General features: G+C 36.0%; 1 protein-coding gene across 2 annotated transcripts in view; it reads left to right on the forward strand.

Annotated features, from left to right (window-relative positions):
* GRIA3 (glutamate ionotropic receptor AMPA type subunit 3) overlaps positions 1-20,883 on the forward strand; it is a 483,632-nt gene extending 462,749 nt beyond the window's left edge. The window contains exons 14-16 of one of the 2 annotated variants that reach the window (XM_073547601.1): positions 2,495-2,609; positions 9,469-9,716; positions 13,898-20,883. In XM_073547601.1, coding sequence (XP_073403702.1) covers positions 2,495-2,609; positions 9,469-9,714 — 361 coding nt within the window. In that variant the 3' untranslated portion in view covers positions 9,715-9,716; positions 13,898-20,883. The remainder of the gene's footprint in view (positions 1-2,494; positions 2,610-9,468; positions 9,717-13,897) is intronic. The other variant, XM_073547600.1, reaches the window with a different exon arrangement.
* The last annotated feature ends 334 nt before the right edge of the window (positions 20,884-21,217 follow it).

Below are 21,217 nucleotides of genomic sequence, written 5' to 3' on the forward strand. Positions count from 1 at the left end.
CATTTATTGAGAATGGTTTCTGGTTAAAAAGCAAAACCTTATGAATCTTGATACAATTTTGTAGTGAGTCTCTCACTTCAAAATGGCATCACAATGAAGCATTAGACAATATATAAGGCCAGGACATAACAAAATAAGTTGCAATTGCAATTGCCTGTAGTCTATACTATACACATCAGTACTGACAATGATTGATGTCAAGAACAGATTTAAGTGGCCAAGTACAATATAATGCCACTTTAAGTAGTATAGCTTTATTAGGGTCTGCAAGTTACAATGTCATTTGAAAAAACATTAGTTTTAATACCACTGAATAGGAGAACTCTACTGATGATTGATGCTTTTGTACAGACCTGTTCAATTAGGATACATCAGTCTTGTGAGGATGTGGAGTGGCTCATGGCTACAATTTTGTTTTTATAGTGAAGAGGTCAAACAAGCTTCTGCTTCATTCATCATGAGTTCTTTCTACAAAAGTAAAGAAAGTAGTGTAAAGGGAACTGCAATCATTTTAACACTTGCCAAAATTTGCTCATAAACCTTTTGAATTGTAAATTTCTGGGGAATAAGTTGGTGCTATATAAATAAAAATAGTGATTATTATTATTAGCTAAAAGTAATGTCACTTTTAAAGAGATCTGTGTTTTAATCTGTAGTGCTTACAGAATTTCAGAAAAATTATGGAATCCGATTAATCAAGACTGGCCAGCACAAACTCACTCTACACCAAGTACACAGCACCACTTAATAAATTCCACCCATCTAGTAAGTGGTGCATGCCTTCATGTGCTGCACCAAAAATGATACTCCAGTAGAAAATGCTGACAGGTTTGATGAATTTGACAGGGGGCCAGCCCACCCCGACTTCCCCTTAGCTCTGCCCATTTAGGTGTAGTTGAACTAAAGTTGCATGAAAATGCCAAAAGCCTCAATTCTTTGAGTAACTCCACGTTGCACAAAAATGTGACAAATTTTCAAAGCTTTTACAACACCTTTGCAGTTCTGCTGTGTTAAAGTTTAGATAAATTGGTCCCATAATTTTAGAACACATTTAGAAAGAGACCTGTCAATCAAATCAAGCTTGCCAGGAAAAGCTACAGAGTAGACTCTTCTTCCAATGCCTGATGCATTTTTTGAACTATGCTTTCTTGGAAATACTACAGCATTGAAGGATGAAACCCAAGTCTCTCTAATGAGGTAGCCTCTTGGGGTTCTCATACTGCCCATGGTTTTAGGCATCATAATAAAAACCTAAAGTATATGTAAAGCCGCCACTGTCTATAAAGGCTGTTGCAGGACTATATATTGATGGACAAGCTTTTAAATAGGGCAGTAAAGTGTGCTAAGTGGCAGTCTGACACCCAGAACCCCCACCAGTTAAGAAATCCAAGGGGCCATGTAGACTTGAGCAGAAATGACAGGCACAGTCACTTATATTGAGGTGCCTTTGTGCCTAGATAAACTAAGTGGCTACAATACTGACTGAGTTGCCAAAGTCACTTTGTTCTTCTGATCCACTAAACTCATGGTTGGACATCCACTAAAATTAGGTGCATACACCTTTACATTTATCAAAATGTTATTCATAGTTAAAACACAGGAGTGTAACCTAGATAGAGAAAAATGGTATTGGGAAGATTTGCTCCTATTTTTTGTTTGGACTCCATCCTGGTTTTGACTCACAATCTCTTATGCAAAATTCTGATCTGAATACAGAAATGTGAAAGTGACTTCAGGGTAGATCTTCAATGCATACCCCTAAAAAGTTTGTTTAAAGAGGTTGTATAGCAAGAAAAAACGGTTGCTTTCTGTCAGGAACATTGACACTTGTCATTGAATTATGCCTGCTATTGCAGCTCTCTTCCATTAAAATGAATGGGAATGATCTACAAAATTATGCAATATTTCAAAAAGTGTGTTGCTGGTTTTGGAAGAAAACAACCTTTTTTTCTAATACTGTATAGCCCTTTTGAGATCTTGAATTGGAGACAAATTTAAAATGCATTTTAAAAAGTGAAATATACTTTGATGCATCCAATTATATGAGTACACCTTCAAAATAATAAACCACAGGGTGCTCAAGGACAGTGACATGTTTGAGTATTGAACAATAATGCAGATAATTATTATTTAATTAGTATTAATTTACTATACATGCCTCAGTGGAAAAGGTATCTTGGCTAGTCCATGCATTCATTCTGAAAAGTTACTTAATACTAAACCACAGCACCCCACATACGGGGCCAATTTCTACTTTGTTACTAATATTCCTTTAACAGTGTGTGCCGATTACTCAAAGCGATATAGGCAGGACCTGGTAATTTAGTGTCACTTGTAGTGTTAAAACTAAGGTGATATTCAGGTTACCTGCAGTTCAAGATCTATGTGTCCAGGGTCCCTGCTTTATCGCTTTGTTTAGTATAAAAATAGTTATAAGATTGAATAACATAAAATAACATAATATAATGTTATTTATGTTATTTCCCACGTGAAGAACTCCAGTAAACCTTGCAGTATTGAAACTCAGTGAACAAGGCATCTTAGACAAGCTGAAAAACAAATGGTGGTACGATAAGGGTGAATGTGGAGCCAAGGACTCCGGAAGTAAGGTCAGTCGCAGAAGGTCTTTTGAATTGATTAGAAGTCCCATTCTGACTCACCCTTCATGCACACAGTTTTCTTTGTTTTTTAAAGCACAGTCCAACAATAGAAATAAGCCATTAACCACTGATAAAACAAGAAGCGTAGAGTCATATCTTTACACTCAATGGGGAAGATTTACTAATCCGCTATGATCCCAGATCTTAATATTCTGCATCGAGAATCATCAATTACATCCAGCAGACAAAGCTTAGCAAATAACAAGGAATTATAATGAACACATCTACAGGGTAACAGTAAGTAAAACAGAGTATAGAGTTGTTTCATAAATGTAAATGGTTGTGCTACAATTATCTAGCTCAGATACAATCATTTTTCCTGATATTGCACATTTTTACAGTGGGGTAGATTTACTGAAGCTGATTGATCGCTGTGCAAGGACTCAAACTACGTCATTGATTTAATTTACATTAGATTTCAACTTATTTTCTTGATTTTACCATATCTGGTCACTATTAGAATTATTCTTATTCCAAAGAAATGGTGCAAAGGTTATGATGAATTGGAAAATTTTGGTGCATTTACTCAGATGAATTTCAGGCAGTTAATCAAGCACCAATCAACTATATTCAAGTTGATCTGCAATCATTTACTGGACTCTGTACCAAGCTGATGATCATTGATCAGGATAGAATGACTGCCAATATGATTGTTATGTCCCCATATAATTCTAACCCCAAATATTGAACTGATAATTCAGGGCTGGCATTATCAATTCAGTATCTTGATTTTAAAGGCAGACTGCCCTCAGACTGACTGATTCACTAAACCTTCAAAAGGTTTTAGGGTTGATGGCCCTGTGCAAATCCCTCTCTCAATGCTGGGCCTGGCTGCATTACCTTATCTAGTGTGCCAGTGACAAATGGTCAGTTTCTCACCCTTGCTATGTTACCTTCTTGGAAATTATGAATTGCACAAATTCCATTCCAATTATGACTTTGTTCCAATCTGCACCATGCTTTCTCTTTTTTTCTTTTTTTTAAATAAAGAGTAGCAATGAATACAGGATCCATCACATGACAGAAACCAACAGCATGACTGATAAAGGAGTCCACCAGATGCATAGTCTTGTACCATGATGGAATCAGTGAGGTCAAGCATGCACATTTTTCGTTTCATTTGGATACATTTGGATCTATATCTCTTAAAAAATACAATATGTAAAAAAAACTGGTTAGCTTTAGAAATGGGAATAACAGACAATTTACTATACTTTTTGTAATGAAAAAAACCTATCTCATAGTCTGAGTAAAATTTCATACAATTTAGTTATATATTACTTACATTTTATTTACTCAAACCAAAATATCACTTTACAGAGCATTTATCACAAATTAAAAACACTTGTCTCTTATTGGGAACTTATTACCTACTTCTTTCTGCTCCCTTTGAGTTCTACAGGCTCCCTGCTCTATGCACAGTAATAGTGAGGAAGTGATGCATGAGCCAGGAAAAGCATGAATATACCAGACTCCTGACTCACTGCACTATGCAATGAATAAAATGTAGGTTTGGCCAAAACTACAGTATATTTCTACATAACAGACATGCTGGTGATATCAATGTGGCTGTAACTAATGCATGAAGCTCATAGAGGGCAGAATTTGATTCAGTTCTTTCATAGTTCTAATTTCATTCTATGCGTCAGCAGGAAATAGTATAATATAGAGAACCATTAATCAATATTAAGTTTGAATAGAATTTTATTTCCTCTGCAATTCCAATCTAAAGGGGCAGAAAAAGTATAGCGACACAACAAAGAGTTATACTAGCTTACCATTTCAAGTTGTAGATTCTGGTTACTGTATACTCCAAGTGGAAATGTTCCTCACATGGCATGTCAAGTTTTAGAAAAAAGGTCTGTTTGTACCGGTAAAACAACACCAATCTTGTCCTTAGGTTATGTCTGATATCAAAGCTCAATCTTCTTAATTTTTACCTCTTTGAAAAACCTGATTGAAACTAAAGATGACCAAATATATTCAAGTGGAATTGAATTCTCGAATTTGACAAAATGTAGCGTTTGCCCAAATGCAGATTTCTCTTATAATTCGCTTCCATGTGGATTGAGCAAAATGAAAGCTGCTGGCCAATATTTTGCAAAACAATAATAGAACATTAAAAGGTTATAAAAATGTAAAAAAAAAGTATACTTATCTAACCTTTCACCTCTCCAAGCCCCCCATGCCTCATTGTTATCTGTTCTGTTCTCATAGCATCTCCTGATTGCCACCGTGAGCGCTGAATTCCCTGTCCCGTCACTGTAGGCCAAGATTGCCGGCTCTGATGAGGTCCTGTGCATGCGCACACTAGGTCACGGCATTCGCCATAACATTATGATGTCATAACCTTCTGAAAGCTTGGGCAGAACTGTCCCCAGCCTAATCAAAGCTAGGATCCCTGGCCGAATTTGCAGAGGCCTGGGGACTCAGTGCTCATGACAGCAATCTTAACATGTGATGAGGACTGGAGACATGATTTGAGTAACTTTGGGGCCAAATGGGTGAGTAGTAAAGTGGGTATAATGTTTTTATTTATTTTTTTACATCTTAAGTTTGTTATACTCTTGCTGGATTATCTTTACGAACAGTTGAATTAGAATTGTATCTGATCCTCTCTAATTAAAACATGATTCAAAGGGATTTTTTTCTAAAAAACAGTGCCACACCTGGCAACAGCTCTAAAGTTAATGGGACTGAGCTGCAATGCCACGCACAACTAGTGGACATGATTGGGACTGTTTTGGAAGAAGGCAGCTATATATTTGGAATTTTTTTTGTGATTTAAAGCTATCTTTTATCCAAACAATTGGGAATAACTTGCTGATTTATGGGGATCCATTCACTGGATCCCCCATCAATCTAGAGAATAAAGCTCTGCAGAGTAATGTCCAAATGGAGCAGAGGTTGAGCATGCACACCTTGATTCCATTCGTTATATCTATTGAACTGCTGGAATAGTCAAGGACTGTACTTGATTTTTTTTATAGTCCCATAGACAATGAATTTAGTGGAGGTGCATATACATGACCTCCATTTTCTTTCAGACCGAGTTCAACAATGCACTATTCTTCAGGTCAGTGGTCGGACCTCCAGTGATTCGCAATTTATCTCCTATCCTATGGATTTCTTGCAAAAACATACCTTTAACCATTCAGATTGATGAAAATTGATTGCCCATTTGTCTAACAATGTTATCTCAAAAAGTGAGCAATATTAAATGGACACAAGGAATATGAATACATGCCAAACAAATACCATGTTTGCAGATGGTAACAGAAAAGAAGGTAGCTCTCTGGTACACATAAATTTCTTTTGTGAATTTTATTCCTTCAACACACGATCAAGACATGGACATGGGAAGCAGGATTCCTATGGGACAACGGCCATTTTGCATCCAAATGATGCTTCAACAGGTCCAGGTACGGCAAAACGGCTGTTGTCCCATAGTTATCCTGCTCCCGGATTCCATGTTTTAATCCTGTATTCCAGAAATAAAGTTTGTCAGGAACTGGGGTTGTTTGTTTGCCCCCCAGTTCTTCTCAGCAGGGATTTATATATATCCCACTTTCCAATTTCCGGTTTGGACTTTGCAGCTCTCCGGTACCCCCTTACCCTCAGATCAGTCAGGGAACTGCATCTAGGATAAGTAGTCGCCGGACAGGCCGCCTCACCGTGTATGGGCTGCAGTGAGGGAGATGACGAATCCCGGTCCTAGGCGGGATGTACACTTATCAAACTCCATCTGTCACTGCCAGGTTCTTCCCCAAAAGCCCAGAACACCCTTTGCTGCCACCAGCTCCTGGTCCTAGAATACAGGGCAGGAGCCACCCCAATCAGTAGCAAATTTAGCCTCAGGCGATGGGAAAATACATTAAAGAGCAGGAGAAACGAAGCTAGTAACTTTATAGATTTTACTCCAAAGGGTAGGCAGTGTTTACAACAGGTATAAAAGATATTACAAAATGAGACAATGGAAATATGTACAAATGATTACAAAATAACAGGGATTAAAAGGAGAAACACACTTACAGTTGCTTAAGTCATTTCACAGCAGACCATGTGGTGAGGGGCAATAAATCACAGTGCGTCACAGAGCCTCTCTGTATCAGGGTTCCAGGACAAAGACCCCTGCAAAGTGAGCTCCCACTATCTTATACCCCCTGGTCGTGACATCAAAGAGGGGGCTTAATTATGGAAGCACTCCTCTTTTCAGAAATGCCTAATAAATTCATAAGTATCATATCACCGGGAGGGAACCTCATATAGTGACAAACAAAGTATCATCTCACTCAGCATGACATTGACATTCATTTAAGTTCAAATATGAAGTACCTGTATAAACGGGTTAAGTAGGAATCCATTTCTTGGATTCCGCTGAAGCTGGAGTCTAGAAAACTACAGGGTGGGTAGCTCTATTGGAGCACATTCCAAATATGGAACTTTCATACTTATAACACCAACTGGGGTGAAGATATGCCCTCTCACATACACCAAAAGCCCATGTCTTCAGACAAAGGACTGTATTCTGATCCACCAGCATATTCTTGAGGGAGGGGGAGGAAGGAGTATAGGATTTCACACGCAGGCAGAGGGAGAGAGAAGGAGGTGGAAGGGGGGGTCAAAAGCCCACAGTGTGTGTCTGTAAAGCCATGTAACCTTCTAGAAGTATACTCAGAATATGGCATCATAGTAGGATCATTACAAAGCTCACAAAAGAAATTTACATGTACCAGAGTGCCTCCTTTTCTCTTATTGTCTGCATCCAGGACACATTTCCTTTGAACTGAGCACCTTTCTGTCATGGCATTAGCCAGCTGCTAGCAAGTCTCCAATAATTACTACTTAAGTTATGTGGTTTGAATAGTAACGGTCTTTCTTCTCTTATTGTGATTTCACATATTTTTCTATTACAAACTTATGATATAATTACACAGATTATTAGTAAAGGAGGTTAATTAATAAAACACACAGCATCTCAGGAAATTGTGTTTAACCTATTATTTTAATTCCTTTTGTAAGGTTTCCTGCACAGTTATAAAACACCCTTAACCTCCTTCAATTTAAGTAACCAGTTAATTTAAGTAACCAGATACATGTAAAAATAGATTTATACACATAAGAAGTTGGTAAATGTGACATAACTCTGTTTCTATCTATTAGCTTAATAAACCATGTAATATCAAGGGAAAATATTCTAATGCTAACAGTTTCAAATGCTAAATATCACTGAAGCATGTTCTTCTTATGCCAAAGTGTAGCCTCAAACAATACAATATTCAATCATTGTCAAAATGTGGCCTTGCTGTCATGCACACATTACACAGGGAAAATACTCAAACTATCATTAAGCATTTTTTTTTGCAGATCTGTTGATAATGTTATAGTAAATTTACCCCATTGTGTTAAAGAGATGTAGGCTACCTATGCTTTCTCAAGATCTTGACTTACAACTTTTAATGATAGTCTTGACATACTACTGCTCAGATCATCTTGCCCACGTATAAAATCCTATACTTTAAAAGACAATATGTTTAAAAAATGTAAAAAGTTAAAAATAATTCCCCCAAAAATTTAATTTTATCTTTTTTCCTTTTGATTAGGTTCAAAATACAACAGAAGGTTAAATATTTTTATTATATCACTGTTATATCGCACCACATTTTTTCCATTAAAACATTACAGTCAAGAAACTTTTAGGGTTCGTGTTTGTTTTCTTATTTAGTATCTCTGTATTTGACACTGTCCGTAGCTCACTCCATCAGCATTCATACATGTTGTGTATTCACTTATCTTGCTGTTGTTGAAATTAGTCAGTACACTTGACTGGAATATTTACCGCTATTGCAACAGTAATACATGACCAACATCTCAAAATTATTACTAAAACGCTATTCGAATGACCTAAAATTCATTCATTCGTTTCAGATCATGTGTGTAGTGATTTAATTAATGCATTCTCAGATACTTATTTAAAAGTTAATGTTGATATTTCTCTATATTTTAGTTTACATGATAAAAGACAGTAAAGCAATAAATGAATACATTTCTGGAGAATTAAGATGCATTATGGGATTAGCTTTTCTAGGGTACATCCGGATTAATGCCAGTTATCATTTTTCTGTTTAACTTTTCAATCTGCATGAAAAAGATTATAGCTTAGTAATTCCAAGTACCGTATTAACCATCGCTTATCGGTAATATGGTTCATGTTTGCGTTAAATACTTTTTCATGTTCACTTTCAATGATCCCTATCCACGGTATATTGCAAATCTATGGTTAAAATTTAAAGATGCCGTAGCAGAATTGGTCAATATGAGTTTCTGTATATACATTTTTTGCTGCTATGGTTAAGTATACCAGAGGTCATAGTTAAAGTAGATAGTTGGAATTTTCAGGATTTTTATGACTTAACTAGCTATTTAATTATGAAGTTTTTAATAGTAGACTACGGAATACATAAAATATTTCTATATTTTGTTTGTAGCATTTACAAAATGCAAAGAATGGAAAATATTTTGTATTTCAAAAATTTTTCATGCTTTAAGATGCATAATTTATGTCAGTTATTATATTATTAATGTATCCTGAAAGTGCAATAATAATTAACTATGCAGTAGAATAAAAGTAATGCTATAAATGATATTGAGATGAGAATTCACTATCATATTTGGTATGTTTGTAAATGAAAGCATGGAGGTAGAGCAGTTATAGCGTTTATATTTAAGATTAGGGTAGATTTTAATCCAAACTATAAGCCATTCTAAAGTATTCAGTGAACCTAACAATGCTGTTCATTTTTCTTAGGACAAGACCAGCGCCCTGAGTCTAAGTAATGTCGCAGGGGTGTTTTATATCCTCGTTGGAGGTCTGGGACTAGCCATGATGGTGGCTTTAATAGAATTCTGCTACAAATCACGAGCAGAATCAAAAAGAATGAAACTTACAAAGAATGCACAAAACTTTAAACCTCCTCCTGCAGCCAGCACCCAGAATTATGCTACATACAGAGAAGGTTATAATGTCTACGGAACAGAAAGCGTTAAAATTTAAGGGTATGGTTTGTGACAAGCTTTTGTTAATGAAATATAGTAAAAACTTTACATTGCTAGAACATTGGCTTAAGGAATGTTCTTCACCTTGGTTAGGCTGTATGCCATTGCTAGTCTAGTTTACGGTTATTGTAACCAGGAACAAGAATTTCAATTTATGAGAATTAAATTTGAGTCCCACATCAGGCACTAAATAAATCTATTTTATTAGTATCATAATTTAAAATCCAAATTGTGCCAGAAATACTAGCTTCACAAACAAACAGGGCAGCTCACCACAACTTCATTCTTAACATCCCGGGTGCAGGACAACTTAAGTAGGTTATAAAAGATAAATCTGAACTAAAAAACAAGTCAACACTGAAAGCTGTAACAAGCTAGTCTTTCTGAACTGGAGAAAAAGTTGTTACTCCCTCATCCAGGATAAATTCTTAATTCAAAGTCTGATTTAGCGAATAATGCTTTGAGCAGGGGGTTAGAACAGATGGCCCAGGAGGTCCCTTCCAACTCTATGATTCTATGATTCTATGATTCAAAGACAACATTAAAAGTAGACACACTTTGGAATAAAGCTATGATTAAGAAATGTTATTCTGAAATGCATCAGATGATTTGATATCTACTTTCAATGTTGTCTTTGCACACGGACTTTGAATAAATAATTTTTCCTGGACAACGGAGTGACAACTTTTTCTTCACTTCAGAAATACTAGCTTGTTACAGCTTACATGTTTCCACTGTATCCATGTTCTACTCATAGCAGTGGTCCATGTTCTTACCCAAAGAAATGGTCCATGAACTTAATTATTTACTATGAGTAAGAGTGTGGATATGCTCAAAGCATATAATCTGAACCAAGCTAATACTTCATGCACCTTAAATTTTAAATTATGTTGCTAGCGAAATTGTAATTATTTATCTTCCATTTTGAAATCAACAATTCATTCATTCATTCGAACCATTGTCAGAGCTTGAGACTGAGCAGGAAATTTCAGTTTTTGGTTTTGGTGAATTGTATGTAAACCTACTAATATTTTCAATTTTTTGCCATTTCTGAAATTTCTATAAGGTAGAACTATATTTACTGCAAATGAAAATATTATGCAAACTGATGACAGGATATTTATGATAGTTCTTGCAGCTTTCTCTATAGCTACTAAGCATCATAATAGGATGAGGATGATACTTCCTGTTATGTAGAAATCGCTTTTCAGCAGTTCTCTCATTATCATAAAGGGCAAGACTACAATGAAAATTATCGCTAATATATAGATAAAATAGCATTCATCGTTTTACAAAAGGTGATGGTCACAGTTCACCTTCTCTTCTTCCCTGCACTATGACCTCTGCACCTATTAAAGAGCATGCCTAGGACACTTTCACACAGAAGTCAATGAACATCTCCAGTTTGTTGCTTGACTTTCCAATTGCTCATGTGTCTGCTGGAAATCATATCTCTAAATGCTGTTAACAGCAGCTCATAATTCCATAAAAAAATAATAACATTAATTATGAAGAATTAAAATATAAAAAACAAAACAGTAAACAAAAAAGTAATTAAAATAGAAAGCAGTATCTGATGATAATTATTAAAAATATAGGTAACTAGCTGAAGAGCCCGGCGTTGCCCGGGCATAGTAACTAACTACGGTTAATTATAACATAAAATGATTTTTATCTCTATATATAAAGCTGAGTGTAGAGCCCTGCCCACTCTGCATAGGCACATTCACTATAATATCCCACATCATCCCGTCAGCCAGAGCTACCGGACTACTACCACTAATATCCCACATCATCCCGACAGAGCCACCGGACTACTACCACTGATATACCACATCACCCCGTCAGCCAGAGCCACTGGACTACTACCCCTAATATCCCACATCATCCCGTCAGTAAGAGCTACTGGACTACTACCACTAATATCCCACATCAGCCAAAGCCACCGGACATCTACCACTAATATCCCACATCATCCCATCATAGCCGCCGGACTACTACCACTAATATCCCACATCATTCTGTCAGAGCCACTGGACTACTACCCCTAATATCCCACATTGTCCCGTCAGCCAGAGCCACTGAACTACTACCCCTAATATCCCACATCATCCCATCAGCCAGAGCAACCAGACTACTACCACTAATATCCCACATCATCCCATCAGAGCCACCGGCCTACTACTCCTAATATCCCACATAATTCCATCAAAGCCACTGGACTACTACCCCTAATATCCCACATCATCCCATCAGTCAGAGTCACCGGACAACTACCACTAATATCCCACATCATCCCATCACAGCCACCAGACTACTACCACTAATATCCCACATCATCCCATCAGAGCCACCGGACTACTACCCCTAATATCCCACATCATCCCATCAGCCAGAGCCACCAGACTACTACCCCTAATATGCCACATCATCCTGTCAGCCTGGGGTCAGAACAAGAGCGCTGAGTGGAACGGTCCTAACTTCCATACTGGGGATCCCTTTAAGAGAGGCCTGGTGTCAGAACCAGAGCACTGAGTGAATTTGCCTTGACTTCCATACCAATGATCCCTTTAATAGAAGGCTGGGGTGAGAATAAGAGCACTGAGGGATTTACCCTAACTTCCATACCAGAGATCCCTTTAAGAGAGGCAGACCTGGGGTCAGTACCAAAGTGCAGTTTGGATTTTGCCTCACTTCCTTACCCAGGATCCCTTTAAAAGAGCCTGGGATCAGAACCAGAGTGGTGAGTGGATTTTCCCTGACTTGCATATCAATGATCCCTTTAAAAGAATCCTGGGGTCAGAATCAGAGCGCTGAGGGATTTGCCCTAACTTCCATACAGGTGATCCCTTTAAGAGAGCCTGGGGTCAGAACCAGAGCATTTGAAGGCAATTGCCTTGGCTTCCATAACTGGGATCCCTTTAAGAGAGGCCTGGGGTCAGTACCAAAGCGCAGAGTGGATTTGCCCAAACTTCTGTACTGGGGATCCCTTTAAGAGGAGCCTGGGGTCTGAACCAGAGTGCTTAGTGGAATTGCCCTAACTTCCATACCAATGATTCCTTTAAGAGTCCCTGGGGTCAGAACCACAGAGATGAGTGGAACGGTCCTAACTTCCATACCAGAGATCCCTTTAAGAGAGGCCTGGGATAAAAAAAAGCACTGGATGGATTTGCCCTGACTTCCATACCAATGATCCCTTTAATAGAAGCCTGGGGTCAGAATCAGAGCGCTGAGGGATTTGCCCTAACTTCCAAATGGGATATCCCTTTAAGATGGAAGCTGTGCCTATGGGATGGATAATGTCTGATGGGTATATGGGCACAGGAGGGGGGATTCATTTCTGTCATGTGCTCTCTGCTCCTTTCTGGGGGGCAGACAATGGCTGGGAGCTTATGTTTCCGGGAATGCTAGATTTCTCCCACCATGTCAGTGTCTGCTGAGGTGTTGTCGTGGAGTGGGAAAACTGTAGCTCATAGCAACCAATCACAGCTCAGCTTCTTTTAACCAGCTCTGGTAAAATGATAGATGCTTAGTGATTGGTTGCAAGGAAAACTGTTGCTCATAGTAACCAATCACAGCTCAGCTTCCTTTAAACAGCTCTGGTGAAATTAAAAATGTTTTGTGATTGGTTGATGATAAACACATACACATATACATTCAATTATATATATATATATATATATATATATATAGATATATATATATATAGAAATATTTCCTTCAAATAATAAGATGGGGTGTACAAAAAATAACTTCAGTTGTATAAAAAATACAAATAGCCTAATTTGCATTTTCAAACACTGATTTCTCAGTTATGGAGGAATGAACTAGCCATGTAAACATGTTGCTAGACTTGTCTTTGAAAGAGCTACATGCACATATTAATAGCTTGGGGTGTGAAATCCGGCCTTTAATATCAACACTGTGTTCAAATAGATGAAAAGTATATTAAAAAGTGAAGCTACTAAGTGCCATTATTATTTGAAATTCTTATATACTGTGAAAGAAGTGCATCTTCCGTAAATGTAAAAAGATTTTTCTGTAACTCTTAAATTCCTCTCTTGAAACTGTTTTATTCTAAGAATACAAAAACATGCATCTTATTTATTCTCTTTCAATGGCAAAAATATGTTCATATATTCTGAGCTCAATGTAAGTTATATACACCTGGTATTTTGCAGATAACCATTGAGATGAGCCAAGTCATGAGGTGAGGTTATGAGAATGAGGCTTCCTCCTACATCCTGACCACCTGAGCCAGTTAAACTCTTTCCTTCGTGTCGGGAATAACACAAACTGCTGATGGTGCAAAGAACTTTTACTAGAAAGAACAGATTTCTTTTCTTTTCCTTCAGTGCCTTATGGAACATTCTGAGTCTCACAACAATGCAAACTATCACGGAAATGCTATTGCTTTGCTTGAAAAACAAAACTTTAACTGGCCACAAGTCGAGAATCTTGTGTAAGAAAATGTACTCATGTAAAGAACAAGTTCTTTAAAAGCCATCGATTATTAGCACTCTACGGAGCCTCAGATGCTCTATATGCATTTTTAAAGGTGCATTCACTCTTTCTTGTATTAATCGAATTCAGTCACTCACTCGGTACCATATTGTCTTGTCTCCATTGTAATGTTGATGTATGTTTCACTAAAACCACACAGATTGCTGGGTAAATAAGACCTTATATGTCATATAAACTAGGAATGAAAGCTTTAGATTAACATGGTCTATTTATTGAAAGACTGACTAGAGGATAGCAATGGTAAAAGATTGACACCATACTGACCCCATGGCAGTCCCTAAAAACATGAAAAGTTGTTGTTGTGTAAAGGGCAGGTTATATGTCTAAAATTTATTTCAATGTATATGTAGAGTGAATGCACTTTTAAATTCACAAGTGTTTTATTATATGTGTTATTGTTAGTAATGCTGTTGTATGTTCTGAACAGCATTCTGTTAGCCTGGCAACTAACAGTGTCTTTTGGGTTCTTCCTAATGCTAAGATGTATACATGATATGGTAAAAAAACAATCATTATTCTCATAACAAATACATGGATGTGGAATTCAGGGGTACATGAAAAAATACAGCTACAATTGTTTCAGGTTATATATACATATATTTTTCTACCTAAAATCTAAATAGCCACATAAATTAGAGGTTATTTGATTACTCTCCAAAGCATTTATTAGGTATCCTAGATGACACCTATGTATCAAGCTTGTATAATAACTAAATTTGAGTATGTAAATTTATTACATTTAGATAACATGTTATCTATTGTTATAATGGTACACAATTCGGTAAACATGCCAAACACAGGAGATGGAAAGATATGTTAATACTAGCCATATATCTAAAAATGCACAATACTAGTCCTCTTAAGCAGGAACATGAATTTCCTTAGAAATTCTACAGTATAAAAAACATGTCAAAGGGGTTACCTAATCATAGGAAACCTCTTCAATATGTAAGCCAGCTCGTGGGATTCAACCAACTATTTACAACTGCCCGAAAGTGAGATAGCAAAAAAGTGAGAGGTTTGGCTCTTGATTTCAGCTGTGGCAGAAATGTAGTATTACATAGCTGCTATTCAGATCAATAGCAGCCAACACAATAGATGGACCAATTCTGACTTAGCATGACCCACTGAATTAGAATTGGGCTCTTATCCATGCTTGGTCATAGAAGGACATCTGATAAGGGCAACCCTATAAGGGCTATGGACCCTAATAGATAGACTTATCATATTTACGTCTTTTCACTTTAATACCCAAATTGTTCAAGTTTTGAAATAAAATTGTAGTATATACAGGACGAATACTTGTATATTAAGGCTAACACAGAAGTGCAACATGTAGGTCTTCGGGAAGAGAACATGTTAATTGCATTGGCCTTCAAAACATACTTAGACAATTACTAAACAAATGTTGACATATATAATTAAAAATCGAATTATAACATAATCATATAATTTATGTCTCATTATTGGCTAGATCTACAAATAATTTAATTTCTGAACATTGTTTTGGCCAAATATAAATTATCAATCTATGGCAATAACCATTGCTTGTAAAATGTAAAAAAAAATAATTAACAAGTTCCAATGTTTAGCCCTAAACATATACAGTATACAAAATTTGAGAGCAAATTCAGTCAGTAGACCATACTCCTGCCAAAATACAGACCAAGCAGAAAATACTGTACTGAGCAGCAGAGCTGTAAGATCCCAGGAGTTAAAGAAGCAAGCCTTGATACATTGACATGAGATGAAAATGTGTCAGTCCTGATCTCAAATTGCTTTGACCCTTGTGTGTTCTGTAAAATGTGCAATCCAATACAATATTACTTTAAGCTCCAGGTAAAATGCTCTTTCAAAGTGTTATATATAAAGTAAGATAGCACAGTGAAATGATTGCTTTGAAATATACTTTTTTGCTCTAAGTTGCCACTGGTGTAAAAAAAAGTTTAACATTCTACACCAGTTATTAAATAGACAAAAAATACCTCATTTCTTGACAGAGAACGGTTCTTTGCTGTAAAAAAAATGTAAATCTAATTGGGTAGCACAGTCGACAGGTAGACTTTCACAGATTCTACACTAAATTAAAACTCAGGTGCCCAGGAGAGGTAAGGAAAATAGCCCATAATATAGCAATATGCCCAATTGTGTCATAAAAAAACCTTATATGCAAATTGCCTCTTCAGAGAGGAAGAGGAGTTGAACTCTAGTGCCAAATATTGAAAGTAGCAAACCTAAAAGTCGATATCGAACCTTTAATGAGTCTTACCACATGACACTGCAGACATAGCATTTCAGGGTGCTACCTTTCATCAGTGCATAGCATGAGATCTGATTTGGCTACATGAGAGGCTTCTGACTGAAACTTCAAGAGGAACAGACAATTTGCATATTTAATTTTCCAGAGAAGCATTGCATGGCTTATAAGCCTCCTTACACTGGCATGCCAGGCATGTCACTCTCCACAAAGAGAAAAGTTACTCTTTAGATTCCAAGTAAAACCTTGTTACTCTTACAAAAAAAGTTTGTGAACAAGAAATATTTAAGTATTATTTCTTCTTGTTTCCTAGCTTAAATATTTGTCTCAAAATGTAAATTAACTATAAAAAGGAAATGCCTACTTTACTTATTCCTAGCCCAGTACACTTTATCACTACAGGGGTTGATATCCATCGGATTACTTTTATTTATTTTTTTAAATAAAAAAAAACCCTATGCTTCTTTTGCCAGAAAACATACATTTTTTTAAGAAGACATCTGAATTTTTTATTTTTGTATGCAGAAAAAAATTCATTTAAAATACCATAAAGATTTACACAGGCATGCCTCTCAGTCTCAACAGACATGATTGTTCAGCTTTTCTCCACTTATTACATCTTTCCTGAAGGCTTTAAATTCAGTCTGCCTGAAATGGAAAGTAGCACCAAGCAGACAAAAAAAAAATCATTGGTGGATAGAACTTAAAGCAACGAAAGGGAAATTTAATATTAGCTGTCAGTAGATAAAATAATTGTTCTCTTGAAATTCAGAGTTACATTGTTATTTTGATGATACCTAGTGAATAATATCAAATATATTAAAGATACATGATTCTTTATTTTTTTCAATAATTTATTCTTAACAAAACAATTTTAAAAATTTTACATTTTATTTTTATTTTATTTTACATATATATATTTTTTAAAGAAATTAAAAATATTGTATAAAATTTGACAAAAGCCAAGCTGTGATTACCAGAAATAGACATAAGCGGTACTGTTTCTTGTGGAAAGTGCAGATTTTTATCCGAGACATCCCAATTCATTATATCTTAATAGCATTCTGTCAAATTAATGCAGGACCCATGTTAAAATAGTTTACATACGCATATTAAAGAAGTTGACTATTACATTAACAACCCCTACTTAAATGTTCACAGGGTAAAATAGGTTATAATAAAACAATTGGTTATACACACTGGCGCTCTACCTGGAAAAAAACTACTGCGATAGCTGCAAGTGAAAGACAGGCACTGTGCAGGTCCTGTTAAATGAATTACAAACTAAAATATAGAACAAACTTCATTGCGCTTATCCTCAAGAAGCCTGGAATGAATAAAGGCCAACCTATGCTTTAAATATTTTTTGGCCTTTATTCATTCCAGGCTTCTTGAGGATAAGCACAGTGAAGTTTGTTCTATATTTTAGTTTAAAGTAGTTTATACTCACCTCTCCCACCAGCCCAATTCCTCAATGTCTGCCCCAATTCCCTCGGTGCTTGTGTGACATAGTTATTAGTGATGAGCGAACGTCCTCGAACAAGGTCTTTCCTGAGCATGCTCGGGTGCTAACCGAGTGTCTTCGGCATGGTCAAAAAATATGTTTAGGTTCATACTGTTGCATGTCTCGTGGCTGTTTGACAGCTTCAACACATGCAGCCACAGGAGCTCAAATATATTTTTCGACCACGCCAAAGACACTCGGTTAGCACCTGATCATGCTCGGGAAAGACCTTTTCCAAGCACGTTCGCTCCTCACTAAAACCTATGCCACGTAAGTTATGTAGTCAGATAATGACCACTGACAGGCTGCTACCTTTACTATTTTGTCAGAGCAGATATCTCATCTGATAGAATTTTGATCAGCAGCAATTAATGAGCAGTCACTTTTGGACTGTAGCACTCACTTAACATAATAATGAGACCCAGGTCCAAGATTGCTGCTGGAATAGTGCAGGTGGGGGAGATATAAGTTTTTCTTATTTATTGGAGGACTTAAGAATTTAAGAGGGGGTTGTCCAAGTCGTTGATATCCCCTTTAACATTTATATAAAAAATTGCAAAGAGCTACTTAGCCATTTATACCAATGTTTACCAATGATTTATTTGCATCATCTAAATTATAATCTTAAAAAATATCCTACCATTCTTTTAATCTACATGGGTTACCGAGACAAATTAGTGTTTTCAATTTCATAAGATGAATTTTGTGGTAATCTGTATAAATCATCCAACTAAAAAGATTCAATTGCAAAATTTAAATTGACAAAGAATTAAAAATCAATGGAAAAAAGTCTATTTTTATATTTCTATATACCTAACCAAAATACCTTGTCTTCCAGTTTTACTACACAATGCAAGTTATAAAATCATGTCAGCATTACCATAATGCAACTTTTAGAATATCGAACAATTTTCACATATTACAAATTTGCTACTTCAGGTTATGCTTGTAAATTATGTAAGACCGGCTGTTCTGAAAGGTGTTCTTGAGTTAGTCTATCAAAGCATTTCTGTTGTCAATTCCCATAAAATAGGTCTACACTACAGTTCAATCCTAATTCACGTCTCACATAGATAAGTAATATCATAGAGGTATAATTAAAAAAAAAAGGATCACAGTCTATTAGCTAAAGAACGCAAATAGCTCAGATATACAAAACAATCATTGCTTAATTATTATCTAATATTTAAGTATTTAAATTCTACAGTGATGAATTTCTAACAAGCTATCTTGGTTTGGACTGAAAATGTAATAATGAAAATTGTCATTTAACATAATTTATGCCTGGGTAAAATAAAGGTCTATCTAAAGCTTTTATCCCTGTCCTCAATGGGCTCACAATCTAATTTTTCTCAAAAGGACTTGGACTCATTTTTATGAAGCAAATCAATCATTATGTGTTTGTAGAATAGGGGAAACCCACTCAAATACAGGGATGATATAGATATCATTGCTTAATTATTATCTCATATGTAAGTACCGTATTTAAAGTTGGGTTATTTTTAAAATGTTGGTAAGCCATTCTATATTTAATGTTTCAGACATTGGGGAAATGTTATTTTTCTGTTTACATTGTTTTCCATCGATTCTCCAAGTTGCGCATTTGCCATAGACTTCGCTGAAAATCTCAGACCTTAGTAGTTTATTAACCTCTTGTTGGCTTCATAGTATCAACTTATTATGCAGTATTGAAAAGATATCGGCTTTACTCCATTGTCAGGGACTTAGGTATGGGACTTTCTTGGTTTTGACTTGAATTGCCAACAAGCCATCTTGGTTTGGTCAGAAAATTTAACACAGTACTAGAAAAGTTGACTTAATGTATGCCTGGGTAAAACAAAGGCTTAACTAAAGGTTTGCTCATTGTCCTCAATGGGCCTAAAATCTAATTTTCTCTCAAAAAGACTAGTACCAATTTTTTGAGAAACAAATTTAGTATGTGTTTCTAGAGTGGGGAAGACCACTCAAATACAGGGATGATATAGATATAGATGTGGTCCTTGGTCAAATTTTAACCTAAGAACCCAGCACTAACCACCAAGCCACAATTCTCACCTTTTATTTTAGCTATCTTTAGAACTAGGGAGAACTCCAAACTTAACCCATCGCACATCAGCAACACATAGACATTTCATCAAATTACATTGTAACTGTCTTGTAATGAAAATGCGAATATGTAATGTACTTTATTTCCAAAAATATACCATATATATATTAAGACTAGCCTTTTCAAACCTTCTCAGCTGGAAGCAAGTTGAAGAATATTGTATTGTGGGTGGGTAGCTAAGAATGGAGGCCGGCTGAGAAATGGGACTCTCTTAAAATGGAACTGTGATTTTTTTCAAAGTCTTAATGCTATTACTATCCCATTGTGGGAAAAAAATGCTGTGCAGAAAATACTAAAAACATGTTTTTTCCTAGATGTTATTTAACTCTTTCTGTGATAGAGAAGCCAGTACTTATGACCTTGTGGCAGCATCTGTCAAGGAAAGTGTTAAAAATATAAGTACGTTTATGAATGAAACATTGATTTTTAAGAGTGTGAGCTTCATACCGAAGCAGGGATGTTCGGTACTTTTTAATGGAGACAATGCATGTAAAAATAATGATTGCTTACATTTTCCTGCTATAACTGCAACAATTCAGCAGTAGAACATTTGGGATATATATAAATATATATATTTTCTTTGTATTTTAATGTTTAATTTGTTTTGTTTGAACTTCCTTTTTTAACTGCAGATTGGTGATCAGTACAATTGCCAAGCAAACTTATGGCTGTAAAGAGATATAACTGCATGTGTGGACGGATTACTGAGCCTCATTTTAATGAGGCATGTACAAAGTTTTAATACATTTTGTAAATAAAGTGTAAAGAAAATGGATTTTTTAATCTGGCATTGGTTGTCATTTTATATGGGATGAGCAAAAGCAATAGTTTCATGTACATAATTGAACATTTCTTTACATAATCTTCAGAGACAATATGTAAAATATTATATTCTCTCTGGCTTATGGTATGACTAATAAAAGTCTTCTTAATTAGTCATTCCACTGTATATTGAGATTTTATAGCTAAGCAAAGACAGCACTGGCCTTTGTCACCTTCAAGACAGCTTGCTTCAGCTTGGTTTGTAAGCTCTTTTTGTCATTTAAAAAGTATATAAGTGATTTTCTTTACAGTGCGAACATTAAACCTGTGAAAATATGCTCAGTTAC

Source organism: Dendrobates tinctorius, unplaced genomic scaffold (genome assembly GCF_039654945.1).
Source record: "Dendrobates tinctorius isolate UK_male_01 unplaced genomic scaffold, ASM3965494v1 ptg000154l, whole genome shotgun sequence".
NCBI classification, from domain to species: Eukaryota; Metazoa; Chordata; class Amphibia; order Anura; family Dendrobatidae; genus Dendrobates; species Dendrobates tinctorius.